We start from the raw sequence: 14,716 nt of genomic DNA on the forward strand, positions 1-14,716 counted from the left end.
CGAGCAGGCCCCCTCCCCCCCGGCCCCGCAGCCCCGCCCGCCGCGCGGACCCAGACTCCGAGCTCCCGCCGGCCGCCTCCGCTCTCAGCGCAGGCGCGGCAGAACGGCCGGAGAGCGCCGCGGGCTCGGAAGACGAGCGGACGCCGCGGGCCAGGATGGTGCTGGAGAGCGTGGCCCGCATCGTGAAGGTGCAGCTCCCAGCGTATCTTAAGCGGCTCCCAGTCCCTGAGAGCATTACCGGGTTTGCCCGGCTCACAGGTAATCCCCACCTTCGGCCAGTTCCCATCCTCACATGCTTCCCAAGGCGGGGGCGGGGTGGGGGTCTAAGTCTTTGGGCCAAGGGGCGGGGCGGAGCGGAGCGGAGCCTGGCGGGTGGCGCGTGACCCCGTGACCCTGCGTGCGCAGGGAGGTGGGAGCGCGCCGGCGCAGCGGCCTGAGAGCGCCGGTGTTGTCGCCTCTCCTTGTTGGGTGGCCCCGGGTGCTTGTCCTCATGGAAATCTCTGGTGTCCTTCCGTGGTGAGAGACCAGGTTTTTTCCAGAGAAGGTACTGAGTTAAGACAGGCTCGTCTTATTTATCGTCATCGCTCACTGCAGTGTGCTTGTTTATTTAAAAGCAGGATAAGTCATTATCCAAGGCGCTATCAGGCAGTTCCAGCTTGATGTGGTGTGTGGGTGTGAGTGTGTGGGAAACACAGAAATACGTTATGTATGTGTGTGTGCATGTGAGCATATATATGCGTGTATGTATATGTATGTGTATATGTACATGTGTATGTGTATATGTGTGTGTATACATATATGTGTGTGTATAGTAGTTTTACTTAGTAACAAAATTAGAAAGTAATCTCCATTCCCATAGGGGAGACATGCCCTATCATGGGGGCATTTGAGGTCACCTCCATTACTATGGACGTGGAGGCTGTTGAGCTAACTTGGATTGGAGGAAAGGTACATTAGCCATAAAGTGTTTCAAGACTTTAATGATGAGCCAAATCTTAGAAAATTATATTTAATAAATATATGTAACATTCTGTATTTAAGTTTCCCCCTTTACAAAGAAAGAGCCCACATTTTAGGATTTCATATCTCAAGGATGAAATTTTCCTGAATGCAGTCAATACTTGGAAGATTTTTTTCAAGTTCTGAGCATTACAGTGCACGTGAGGTATGTGTAAACCAGACTCAGATTGATTAGGATAGTGAGGGGGAAAAAGCCATATTGATTCAGCAAACACTGAACTCATATGTCCTGAGTATCAGAGAACATAATCATGACAAGATAATTTTGAGATAAATAGGTTGCTTAGCTTGGAGCAGTCTAGAGATCTATGGTAGCTGATTTAAAATACAGCATTTGGAAGGCCGATTGGAAGATTTATTTTGTGTAGTCCAAAAGACAACTAGGACTAAATTAGTGAAAGTTATTTGGAGATGGAGTTCACCTTCAGTATAAAGAGGTTTTAGGAAAGGTTTTTTTTTTTTTCTTTTTTTAATTAAAGAAAACTTTAAAACAGATAGGGTACCTTGGGAGATAGCTCTTCTCAGTGATTAAAAAAATAAATCTGGAGGAGATAGATTTACATGGGGAAAGTAGGTGACTGTTCCAACTCTAGAGAGTCTTTGAATTATGGACGGAGATAGTTGCTCTGTTGACAAATGGATTGCGAAATTTTAACATTTTAGACGCTAAAGAGTTTGATAGAATGTAACTGAATAGAAAGTGTGGTAACTGAAGAATAGATATTAAAAAGAAACATCTAAACATTGAAGCCACATAAAAGTAACAAAATGAAAATACTGTTTCAAATCAAGTGTTTATAAACATCAAAGCCTTTCGATACTATCAGTTTATTCTAATAGAATTGCAGCAATTATGTAAAAATCAACTTTTCCTCTTTACTATTTTTTATTTAAGTACTTTACATATTTCAAGGTATTCCTCATCTTGTTCTAACAACTATATAATCTTTAGATTAACATCACAATAGGCCTACACATTCCCCTGCAGCTGGAAATTTGGAATGTTTATATAAATGTGTTTTTTGTTCATAATGTTCAGTGGTAAGTAGCCCTATACCAATATCAATTGTTATTTTTTTTCTCTTTTAAATTATACCCTTAGATGTATTCACTAAAACGATAATACCAGGTTCAAAGAATATCATTTTCTGGCATTTGTTCCCATTTGCCAGTTTACCTTTTTAATAATTTACATAAAGTAACTGCTGAATTTTTAACAGTCAGGAAAAAGAAATGTCCCCTTACTCCCACCCAATCTAATGTTTTATTAGTTTCAATTTTCGGTAAATAAAATGTAGTTGAAGCAGATTAGAAAGTATGATATGTGATTTAGTGGCTAGAAGATTTAAAGTGTTTTTTTTTTCTTGATGATCTCTACTGTCAACAAATATTTAATTCCTATTAAAGACATTAAAGAAACAACCCAAACCGTTCCCCCCTTAAATCAATAGTATGTATTAACTTCCTCCTTAAAGCTGTTAATTTTTTTTTTCTTTTAACGCCTACAGCCCCTGGTCTTCCTAGGTGGTCTCTCATCCAAGTACTAACCAGTCTTGACCCTGCTTAGCTTCCGAGATCAGACGAGATCAGGCGTGTTCAGGGTGGCATGGCCATAAACAAAGCTGTTAAATTTTTAATGTGAGGACTGATTCTCAGAAATAATGACAACTCTGGTACATATCTTAATAGCACATATTTAACTTAAGTGTCATTAAAATACATCTACAATTTAGTTCTCATTGTATTGTTTATTTGTTTAGGAAACATTAACATGTTTATAATAACTGCTTTATGAAAAAAAGATAATCTGTTTCACACTGGACAATGATAATGTAGCAGTTGAAGAATCTATTTTGAAGCACTATAGAAGAAAAACAACCAATTTCCACTCTTGAGTCTCTCCTTCAAGATAGATTGTAATAGCTAATGACATTTGGCTCTCTTGAACGATCTACTTAAGAAACCATACTTAGACTTTGTTGAAAGAAAAACCTGGAAGATAACTTTGTAGCAATTGTTTAAAAAGTCTAGGAGACCAAAGATATTTTCATTTTCTATCATGACAATGAGAGCTAAAAAAGTTATAGTTCACATTGTTATTGCCAGTTTTTCCTTCCCTATTTAGAGCCAGCAAATTTTTTTTAAAGCAGTTGATTCTCATGATGACTCTGCATTCTTAGTAAACACTCAGAGATCCTTAATTACTGTAGAATATTTATAGATAGTACAATATTTATCTGTTAGAAAGAACTTATCTGTTTTGGTTTAGGTAACATTTTTAAGAGTGAGGCTTTTGAGATAAGTTAGTACCATTCTGCCCTTTGGGAGTGTAGTGTATTCTAATACTTTGACCTTTCAAAAAGCTCTCCTTGTCATATGAACTTTTAAAATAGAACAACAAAAAAATCTTCCTAAAGTCAGAATTTCATTACTTCTAGATTTAAAAGCTAGCTGTGAAACTCTGAATATAGTAGTAGTTCTCCACTTGAACTAGTTTGCGTCTTTGAAATGTAATGATTTTCCTTCTAAAGACAAACAATATTTTCCCCAGAGAAACACAGATATGCCAGAGTTGACAGCTTTAAGGGCATTAGCTCTATTTATCCAGAAAGGGCCAATTTTGAACAGAGAATTTAGAAGTGGAACAGAGTTGAAAATATATTCACAAAAAGATGTACAAGCTTGTTCATAGCACACTTATTTACAATAGCCCAAGCCGAAAGGAACCCGATTATACCAACAGGAAAATGGATAAACAAATTACAGTATATTTATAGAGTGGAATACTAGTTAGCAATAAAAAGGGATGAATTACTGATCCACTAGATGAATCTCAAAAACTTTATGTTGAATGAAAAAAGCTTTGGGAGAGGAATTAGTGGTGGGGGATAGACTAGAAAGGGTCAAGAGAATACTTTCTGGGGTGGTAGAAATATTTTACATATTTTTACACATTTTCAGTGGAGGCTACAGGGTTGTATTTAACTGTCACAACCCAGAGCTAAACACCTAAGATCTGTTTATCATATTGTATTTAAATTGTACCTTATTTATTTGTAAAGAAATGGAACCAAAGGTGAGTTTTCTCAATAGGAAAGTAAAATAAATCATTAAGTTCAGACTACAGAATTACATTTATTAACATGTAAATAATAAAGATTATTTCTGGAAGATGGAAGAATTTTATAAAACTTTTTTTGAGAAGTTGGGAAAATATTTACATAGTTACTATAAGTTGTAAAAGTTTTCCTCTCTTCCTATTTAGACCAACTATATGTAAAAGTCAAATATTTAAAGATTATACTAGCCTTTGTAGAGAACAGTTTTGATCTCATTAAAACATTTTCTTCCATATAACTACTTGGCAGTTTAAAATTGCTCAAGTCATCAAGTATTTATTGAGCCCTTACTATGGGCCAGGCAATGTTCTAGATACTGTGACACTGTTCTGTTCATAATAGTGAATGGAAAAAAGATTTAAAAATTAATCATTAATTTCATTTTATTGGTCCTTTGGTCTTGAATAGTCTGTATTAGGTTTGAAGTGATAATCGTAAAGCCGTCCATTGAAATTATTTTACTTTCATCTTTCTACAGATCAGAAAAATAAATTGTGTCTTGCCTATAAATGACACCTAAGAAAATGTTATAAAATGATCAACAACCAATTACCAATATTATTTTTATGGTATTATATACAACCTTTTGAAAAAGAAAAAAATCTGTCCTAGTTCCTTAGAAAATAATTTCTCATTGAGATCCAAGTGTGTTAATATGCACTTTCAAAAATGTTTTTATCATTGTATTTGTTTATATATCTTGATCAGCAATGGTGTGATAGATGGCCTATCTATGTAAAAGGTTGAATCAGCCCCCTCTTAATTCTATTTCTTCTAAGAAAATTCTTTTAACAGTGTCTGCTTTCAGAAAATTGGTGTTAAAATTGCTTGCTACTCAAGTTGTTTTGAAACGTTCTTTTCTGTTTAGATTTTGTTTTTCTGATGGCACCAGTTCTTTCACTCTGTCGTCTTAGTCTTATTGTTTATCTTAATAGTGGGAAATAAAATATTATAAAATGAATATTAGAACCCTGCTCTGTATTAGTGTGGTCTGATTTTTTTTTTTTTTTTAATTAGAGGTGATAAAAAAAATTGGAAACAGGAAAACTTCACTGATAGAGGAAGAAGGTCTATCCAGAAGTGAAAATATTGAACTAAGGGAAAAATTTTAAGGAAATTCAATCCTTTTACATTCTAACAAGTAAATAAAATGTTACCTTACTGGGCACCTTTTTAATGGATTGAACGTTGAGGTCAGCCAGTTCCATCTTTGACTTAACTACAGTCAAAATGCATCTCTTTCTTTCTCCAAACCCTGATCTTCATTCATATTTTTAAGTTCAAATCGTGGCTTATCTTCAAAAACCCTTGTTACTTGAGGCACCTTCTTGTCCTAAGTGAAACAAAGCTCTCTCTAAGGAAAGCACTTCCCCTGTGGCTCTCTCAGTGGTGTCTTTCCCCCTCCCCCTACACCTCCCCCTGTCCCCCTTGTCTTTATGGGATGAGGGAGCAGATGCAGTTTGCATCTTTCAGGCTCCGCAGAGCTACTTCCACCCTGGAATTGTTTCACTATCTTTCAAAGAAAACTCTTCTGCCATCCATCAGTATCCCTTTTTGCTGTTACCTGTTGAACTTTAGTCTCTCCCTTACATTTTTTAAGAATGCTAAAACCTCATATTTCCCTCTTTTTCCTATAATACTGCACTGCACTTTCTTTTTCTGTTTAATTCTGCCCTTCTTATATTCTGTTTTGTTTGTTTGTTTTGTTTTATTTCATTTTGTTTTTAAATTAGAGGCCATTACCACCATACATCCAGATGATGAAACCAGAATTATGGGAATCATGAAGGATCTCCACTGCCACCATTTACCTCATGCTTCATACTTAGTCACCAAATCCTAGTAATTTGACTGAGTTAGTGGTTCTTAAGTTTAAAAGTAAGTGAAGGTTGATCACAGACCCACTCTGAGATTCCAGTGATAGCTATAGACTGTTTCCTCAGAAAGTGCACTCTCACGGGAACATACACTATTCCAGGTGGTGTTCGGGGGTCCATTTGTCCTCTCTTTGCTTTAATGGCCATAGTTTTAGCTCACATTATTTTTTCTGGGTTATTTTAGTGGATTTCCAACAGACATTTCAGTGGTCCCCTTTTATATCAGAGCTTTTCATAATCTGGTACCTGCTCACTTCTTTAGTCACTCTCTTCTTTCATTATATCCCAGCAATACCATACCACTTAGTTTTCTAAACTTTTCATCTATGTCATATCTCCGTGCCTTTGCCTATACTGTATTTCCTGTGTGGAATGTAGCTCCTCCTCCCATCCACCTGTGGACTCCTCCTGTACTCTTATTCATCTTTCAGAAACCTGTTTAGGTGTCAAATCCTTCCTGTAAAATCTTTGCTCATTCCTTTAAAGAGTTAATCACTTCTTCCTCTATATCACTTATTTATGATTGCACATACTACATAGTACTGTAATCCTTTATAGATCTATATTCCATATTAGTGGAAAGCTCCTTTTGGGTAGGGACTGTGTCTTGTAATCTCTTCTTGTAAAGTGTATGTCCTATAAGAGCGGGGACCTTATCTAACTATCAGCCTTGTTCCCAGCACCTAGTGCAATATTTGGAATGTGGTAGGTACTTGTATTGTTGAACAAATGAATGAATTATTGTTATTTCTATTTTACAGGCCAAAGAAACCTGACTCTATATGAAAATCTGGATTTATACAACAGATAAACTGAATTAGTTATTTATCTGAAATCCTGCTCTGTGCTAGGCACTGTACTAAGTAAGCACTGGGTACATAGAGACAAATAAGACAGTATCTCCTCATAGTAGGTACTTAATAATTATATTGTTAAAAAGTTGACAACAGATTGTTTAACAATAGCAAATTGATTCTATTTCTTCATTCAGAAATATTTATTAAGCACTTAAATTGATGAAAGAACCCAGAAAGGGGATTGTACAAGAGCAAACTTCCTAAAATGATGGAAATACTCTATATTTTGTTTTAGGTGGTGGTTACAGGTCTATATAGTTTCAAAATTCATCAAATTGAACATAACTCAAAGCTCAACAAGCTGAGGTATAAATTATGCCTCAATGTAAAATAAAATGAATTGAGCCAAGCATTATTTAGGTACTGAAGATACAGTAGTGACCCAGACAAATAAGGTCCCTGCTCTTGTAGATCTTCTGTTGTGATTGGGGTACATGATAAGTGGGTGCAGCCATTAAAATTCATGCTTCCAAAGAATATTAAGGAATTGAGAATGTTTCTGATATAATATTAAGTGAAAAAAGTAGGATATAGTCTATATACAATATGGTCTCAGTTTGCTTTTTGTTTTTTAAGTATTTAAAGCATATATATCCCCTCCCGCCCCTTCCACCCCCCCAAAAAAAAAGGGCACCATAAATACAACAAAATGTTACCAACTCTTGACTGGTGGGATTGATTTTTGATTATCTTCAAACAACAAAAATAAAATATACTGTACAAAATACATTATATCTAACAATTAGGTATACAGTTTTTCTTTACAGTATCTAAAATGTCTGTAATAGCTCAACATGTCAGTCAAACAGGTGCATAGGAAATAGCTGGTCTTAAAAATTTTTTTTTAAGTTTCTTGTTTGATTTTTCTGTATTTTATATTTCTTTACCAAAAATCAGCCTTAATAAATAAATGATTTCCAATTAAGTTTTATGGGCTGTATTATTTTTCTTTATAAAGCTTTTCTGTAGTTAGATGGAAGTTTATCATCAAAAGCAGATTGTTCTAAAACTGTTGTGTAAGTTATTACTTCGTTATGGGAGGTAATAGTACTTTTCATTACTTTTTGTATATAGAGATTAGTGTTTTACCAAGGAACTGTGTCAAAATTTTTTCGGAAGTAGATTTTAAAACAGTATTAATACCATTTGTTTCCTGAGATTTGTGGGTTAAGATAGGAAATGCTAAACTTAAGAATCTAAATTAAGGTTTTCATCTTGATATTCTCAATCATTTACTTTTTGACTTTGAGTTATTTAACCTCTTGTAACTTTTTGTAATATACAGTATAATACTTAATGTTATTCTATATTCAACAAACATTTATTGATATTATATTTCAACACACTATATTGGCTATTGAGGCCAATAGCAAGTATTAATTGCCTGATCTAGAAGACAAATGTAAATAAATAGTTACAATATGATGAGAAAGGGACTCACATTTATGCTTTACATTATTCATTCAGTAAGTCACTCATTAAACATTTCTGAGGTGTCTACTTTGTTCCAAAAGTGTAGTACACAGCTCCTTTTCTTACAGGCTTATGGAAGACTCAACTTTATGAATAGATAACAGCAGTGTGATAAGAGAAATATGAGAAAAAGGGGCTTGGAAGCACAGGAGGAAGCAATTAATTTTGCTTTGTGAAATCTGGAAAGACTTCTGGAGTAGGCAATATTTGACCCTAGTCTTGAAAGTTTTACACAAATTAGTAGAAAGGCGTGGCAGACACAAGAAATTCCTTATGCAAGGAACACAGGAAAGTTGCTACTAGGTAATAGTTTCGGGTGGCTTCATGTACACAAGAAATGGAATGTGTTGTGGGAACTGAAGCTGTTAAAGTTGTCCTACCATGCTGTAGAGTTAGTACTTTATAGGAACAATGGTCTATAGCAGCACCATCCAAAAAACTCTGTGATGATGGAAATGTTCTTTGTGCTGTCAAATACAGTAGTATCCAGTAGCCACAAGCCACATGTGGCTACTGAGTTGCTGAAATGTGACTAGTGTGTCTTAGAAACTGATTTTTGAGTTTTATTTAATTTTAATTTATTTAAATATGCACATTTGTGTTTTAATCATGTTTTTTATTTTCTATATTTTATGACTGACATCTTGGGGGACCTTGCTAGCCACGGAGAACCTGTCCCTTGCTGGACTACCTAATTCCCTGAGATCATCAAAAACTTGCCTAAAGAGCAAGTTTTATAGGCAAGTTTATAGGCAAATCAACCAATCCTAAGCCTATATACCTCAACTACCTTATCTAGCTCATTCACCAACCAGGATTTCCCTAGCCGTAAATCACCCCGGGCCAGGTGTGAAACAACTAGGGACCACCTCTGTAGCCTGGAGTACACAAATTTTTCAAGCTATCCAATTCTAAACTCTACCTTGCCTTACCTTGCCATTTCCTGGAAAACAGGCTTGTGCTCACATTTTCTTCTCACCCTCCTCCTGATCAACCCTGGTATTTCCCCACGTGGTCTTGCGTGGCATGGTGTGTCCCCTTCTCTTAGAAACTGTAATACACTTTTCTTTCAAGGCCGTTGTCTCTGCGTCTGTCATCTTACTCTATTTGATTAAAACCTGGGTACAATCAAAACAGTGTGGCTAGTGGCTACTATATTGGGTAGCACAGAACTAACTATACTCCCCCACACCTAAAATAGTTATCATTTCCAGAACCATAATTCATTCAGAGGATCTATTTGGAGTGTTTTCACTTTGGTTATGAGACTAGAATAGTCACCATAACAGGTAAAATCCTTATCCTTACAGAGCTTCATTCTGATGACTGAAAGATTATATCCCACCAATGTCTATCATATTAGCATTGTTGAATTTCAAATATTTTTTCAAAGGAGTTGCTACTAATCTCCATAATCTCTTATCAAATGCTAACATTTATTTTATATTTTTTCTGTGCCAGGCACTTTTATAGGTGCTACATATATATAAATGGGTTGTTTCATCTAGAGCTCACCTTTGGTATGGTGTTGTATCACAAAGGGTTTCATTTTGGAAGAGTTGGTAGTAAGCCAATCTTTCAATAGTTGAACAGTAAGAACTATTATGTCAGGAGAGCAGTTACTAAGAGAAGAATATAAAATTTTGAATCTCTTGGATTTGATCCATGGTGATTGAGAATAAGCTTTGGACTTACTGTCCTGGACTATACCTGATTAAGCTACAGTTTACCCACATGAAAAATGCAAATAATAAATACAGTTGTTTAAGCTAACACAGTGTTAAATGAGATAATACAGTTGCACTCTTAGCATAGTCTTTTCATTATCATTAACATTTATTAGTATATCTTACCATTTAATATTCAGGTTTTCTTTTTCTCAACTAAGCTATTTGTACATAGTGCTTAGCAAGGTATCAAGGAAGCCCTCAGTGAAGAATGCCAAATGGTCACTCTTTAAGGACAGAAAGTATTCCCAGCAGAGCCCAGCCGAGGCAGGACACTAGTTAGCATTTGATAAATACATGCAGAAATGTTTACCTTGGTTTCCTGGTGTGTTTGTCTCCGCAGGCAAAGGGACCATTTCATTTATATCAGTTATGTTCCCTATCCCCCAAGACAGCGATGAATACTAAAGAAAGCATTTAATGAACACATATGGAATCAGATGGATCTAATAATGAGAACATTTAGTATATGAAAATTTCAATTCTTTAAAATAATAGCTTTTATACATTATTTAGGTGTTTCTTTAGGAATGACTATGTTTTACAAATGTTGTAAATTAAATCACTGAGGTTGTGTTCTGTCTGAAATTATAATTCCATGGTAAAATATACAGATATTCTGTTGTATGATTTTAGACATTGAAATATTTTCTAAATCTATAAAATATGTCACACATTGAATTTTGTTTATAATTATGGTTATCATAATTCCTGAAATAAAAATGAAGATAAACATAAATATACTTAGGATAATAGGAGAGGATATTTGATAAAGGACCTATTTCTGAAAATTTTGTTTTCCATTTCACGAGTCTTGCTAGCCCACAAATGAAACCAAATGTTTTGATTGTGTTACTTATTCATGGTTTTACAGATGAATAGTTAAGAAGTTAAAATGAGAAGAATAGATAAAGAATAATCTCAAGGATGAGACATGCTATTTGAGTTCTATTACAAGACCACTGCAGACTAACAAATCTACATGTTCAGTTTCAGAATGGCTTCGATTATTGCCGTTCCTTGGTGTGCTTGCACTACTTGGCTACCTTGCAGTTCGTCCATTCCTCCCAAAGAAAAAACAACAGAAGGATAGCTTGATTAACCTTAAAATACAAAAGGAAAATCCCAAAGTGGTGAATGAAATAAACATTGAAGATTTGTGTCTTACTAAAGCAGCTTATTGTAGGTGTTGGCGTTCTAAGACGGTAAGATGTCCATTTACATGTATTCTAAAATTCTGTGCAGTTAAAATGGTTTCCTTCTTAAATCCTCAGTTTCGAGGTTCTGTGAGATGAAAGATTTTTCAGTAGTATTCAGTTCTAAATATCTATATTCCTAAATTAAAGTTTACATTTTATGATCAATACTACCTATAAGAGAAAAGTTAGAGCAGCAAGGAAGGATAAAAATCTCATGTTTCACCGTGTTCAACAGTCAGCTAGAGTAACGTAGTTTAAATTATGCCTCTGTTATGAGAGAGGACATAAGGTTTAGTGAGAAAGAGTTTAAGCTTTGGAGTCTGAATAAATTGTGTTCAAAGTTGATGTCTGCCACTTATAGTATGACTTTGGGCAATTACTCTTTAATCTCTGATCTTAAGGTTTTTTTTTTTAATTTGATAATATATCAACATACAGACATTTTCAAGGATTTAGTGAGATGATGTATGTACAATATGAGCTATAATTATGATTTTTAATGTGAAAATTAAAGTTTGGAGTGATGCCTATGATAAGTAGTTGATGAGATCTGTTTTCTTCTACTACAATCATAGATATTTGAGATTTTAAGTACAATAATGTTCATTACAGCATCCATTGTAATAGCAAAATTTTAGAAACAATCTGGAATCTAATAATAGAAGAATGATTAAAGTATGATGTAATGCAAATGATGGGATATTAGGAAGCCACTACAAATTATATTTTTAAAGACTATTTAATGACATGAAAGCAAGATGTAATACAAGTAAGACAAGCATATTACAGTATGACCCCATTTTGTTTAAAAATGAACACACAGTAAATGCAGAAGAAAAATATACTAAAATGTTAATTGTTATCTGAGGGAATTTTTAAAAATATTTTAATTTTTTTTCAAAAATATAGTGTGCATGAGTTCTATTGTAAGAAAACATGAAATAATATATTTTTAATTTAAATTACATTCTTTAAAATTTAAATAAGTGAATAGGTGAGCTCAAATTTAGAGCTTCACACAGCATAAGAGCTTATTTTGATCCTTTTACACCTATTTTATTGACTCATGCTACCATCCAAACCTTTTAATTTAAAATCTATGTTAAATATTGAATTAACTATTTAAAATTGTTAGATTTGCTGTGGTATTGGAATGTAGTTTGGTTAGATGTGGAATATATCTATTACTCAGGAAAGCTATCTGATGATTTGTTTTTCAAAGTAATGTGCTTTGTAAGAGCATATCATAAATATTTCTACTTACTGAATCATTTAAAAAATAACACTTGTAATTCTTTTTCTTTTCTAGTTTCCTGCCTGTGATGGTTCACATAATAAACACAATGAATTGACAGGAGATAATGTGGGTCCACTAATACTGAAGAAGAAAGAAGTATAATAGTAATGAATTAGGATTGAATTTAGTTGTGTGCTATAAAAGCTTATAACTATTTTTTCATTCTTTGTGTATAGATCTTTCAAATGGTGGTCTTAATTATTACTGGTTGAATAATTATTTCTGCCAATTTTCTTGCTACACTACTGTTTATATTTGATACTTCGTATATTCAGTCATTTATATAGAAATTAAATTGTGCAATTCTTTCCTTCTGATTTCAAATAATTAATGTATCTACAACAAAACCAACTGATTTTAATTGAGAAAAATATAAGTTTTTGGCAATGGGTCCAAAACTGTTTCTTTGAATATCAATATTTTAAATAGGATCTATACTTTAAAATTTCTCCCTATACTTGTAAATATATTATTTTTCAGTTCTCGTCTGTTTTGATCATTTGAAGTGATTTTTTTATTTTTTGGCCTTCCACATTTCGTTCCTTTTAGATCATTAAGAAAAATATTGTCCTCAAGAATTACTTGAGTTTTCAGAGATAAACCCTTTGCTTTTCTACAGGTTGCTGTCTAATAATTATAAGTATCTCAGTTTCAGAGAAGATGTGAACTGGATATAAGAGTTCCAACAAGGAACACTTATTTACCTTATAAAAGTTTCATTTACTTTACAAAAGGCTTGTTTGTGTCTGTTTATGGATGTCGTGTATATGTTTATTGAGCTATTTGACTCAGTGACAGGGTGGGGTGGGATGGCAAGAACACTTAAAGCTAAACTCATGAGCTGCAGCAGTTTGAAGGTCAATTAGAAATAAAGTATATCTGAATTCATACTAAAATAAATAATTCAATGGTCAAAATGACATATGAACATTTTTCTCTTTATAACAGTGTAAATCAAAATACAAAAAGTTTGCAAAATAAACTTACTTGAGGATCTTTAAAACCTGTAATTTTTTAGCCTAGTGTCTATTTAGTTTTCATCTTATATTACAGTTTTTATGTTAAGCAACTTTTTTGTCTGTCTATTAAAAGTAGAATCCAGTTAGTTCACTATGCCTTCATTATATATGAAGAAGATACAGGAGGCAGACACATGTAATTATTACTATAATCATAATTAAAGCTAATAGTTATTGGCCACATATATGTACCAGACCCTGCACTAAGCATGGTACCTGGATTTTTAATTTATTACATGTTATGTCAACAGGTTCTGTTGTATGATCTTGACTTTCTCATGACCAACAGCAAGAATTTTAAAGTTAGTTAGAAATGTAGTGGGTATTTTGAGAAATTTTACAAGTCGTATGTCTGAAATGGTTGCTCTTTCCTCTCAACCATGAGAAGAGGGACGAGTATAACATTGCTCTCACTTTGGCTCTGAGTATTTTTTCCTGAGACCTTTTCTTCAACATCCTTAAGGGGCTTCACTGTCCAATTAACCAGTTACTTTTCCACGGTTGATCACAAGGCTGGGAAAAATCTTCCTCACTGAAAGTTTGAATAGCCTGGTCTGTGGTCATGATGTGCTTTTTTAGAAAAAATCATTCACTGCAACTCACGACATGTTTATACACATCCTAATGGTTCCCATACTTAGATTTCACAGAAGGGAAAATTTCCTAAAAATGTGGAGTCTAAAATAAAATTATTAGCTTTAAATTTTGTCAAAAGCAAAAAGGTATACTCTCAGAATAAATTTTTCCCTCCATATTTTCAATTGTTTAAGTATGTTAAAGAGTTGTATCCAAATATTTTTCCCACCTATGTAAATTTTTCAGAAGCTTAGGCTGATAGGAAGCTGTTGTTTTAATAGCATTATGCATTATGATCAGTTGTTGTCACTTCCTCGTGGAAATACACAGAATTCCATGTCTTTAAAAAACAGACATCTAATAACCAACTGCATCTGAATTAATACAATGGAAGATGGCTCTTGAAATACATATCCTGGGTTTCTAAAACCTTCAAGAAACATCCCTGTTGTTACTGTGTCACATAATTGTTTTGAGGACTGCATTTTACCCAGGGAGCTACTCATTGCCTTACTAAGCAAATGAGTGCCACCATTACATAAATTGGTACCC

The 14,716-nt window shown here is 34.2% G+C and overlaps 1 protein-coding gene, 1 long non-coding RNA gene and 1 pseudogene across 2 annotated transcripts; 2 read left to right on the top strand and 1 right to left on the bottom strand.

Moving 5' to 3' along the window:
- Nucleotides 1-36: 36 nt before the first annotated feature.
- Nucleotides 37-13,302, top strand: CISD2 (CDGSH iron sulfur domain 2). Its single transcript, XM_006918880.3, has 3 exons — nt 37-258; nt 11,064-11,278; nt 12,582-13,302. Exons 1-3 carry the CDS (start codon nt 156-158, stop codon nt 12,669-12,671), a joined length of 408 nt encoding a protein of 135 aa, XP_006918942.1. The 5' UTR covers nt 37-155; the 3' UTR covers nt 12,672-13,302.
- Nucleotides 553-11,054, top strand: LOC112485493. The gene is made up of 3 exons (XR_003048479.1): nt 553-6,017; nt 6,778-6,879; nt 8,415-11,054. It is a non-coding gene; the product is annotated as an uncharacterized LOC112485493 (long non-coding RNA).
- Nucleotides 2,520-2,638, bottom strand: LOC112485657 (annotated as a pseudogene).
- Nucleotides 13,303-14,716: the final 1,414 nt, after the last annotated feature.

This window comes from Pteropus alecto, unplaced genomic scaffold (assembly GCF_000325575.1).
Source record: "Pteropus alecto unplaced genomic scaffold, ASM32557v1 scaffold5, whole genome shotgun sequence".
Lineage (NCBI taxonomy): Eukaryota > Metazoa > Chordata > Mammalia > Chiroptera > Pteropodidae > Pteropus > Pteropus alecto.

Excerpts from the sequence above, each read along its gene's own strand:
- CISD2 (XM_006918880.3), top strand. The coding sequence starts at position 156 with ATGGTGCTGGAGAGCGTGGCCCGCATCGTGAAGGTGCAGCTCCCAGCG. Across the intron at positions 259-11,063 it reads CGGGTTTGCCCGGCTCACAG|TTTCAGAATGGCTTCGATTA; the intron begins GTAATCCCCACC and ends CTACATGTTCAG. Across the intron at positions 11,279-12,581 it reads GGTGTTGGCGTTCTAAGACG|TTTCCTGCCTGTGATGGTTC; the intron begins GTAAGATGTCCA and ends TTTCTTTTCTAG.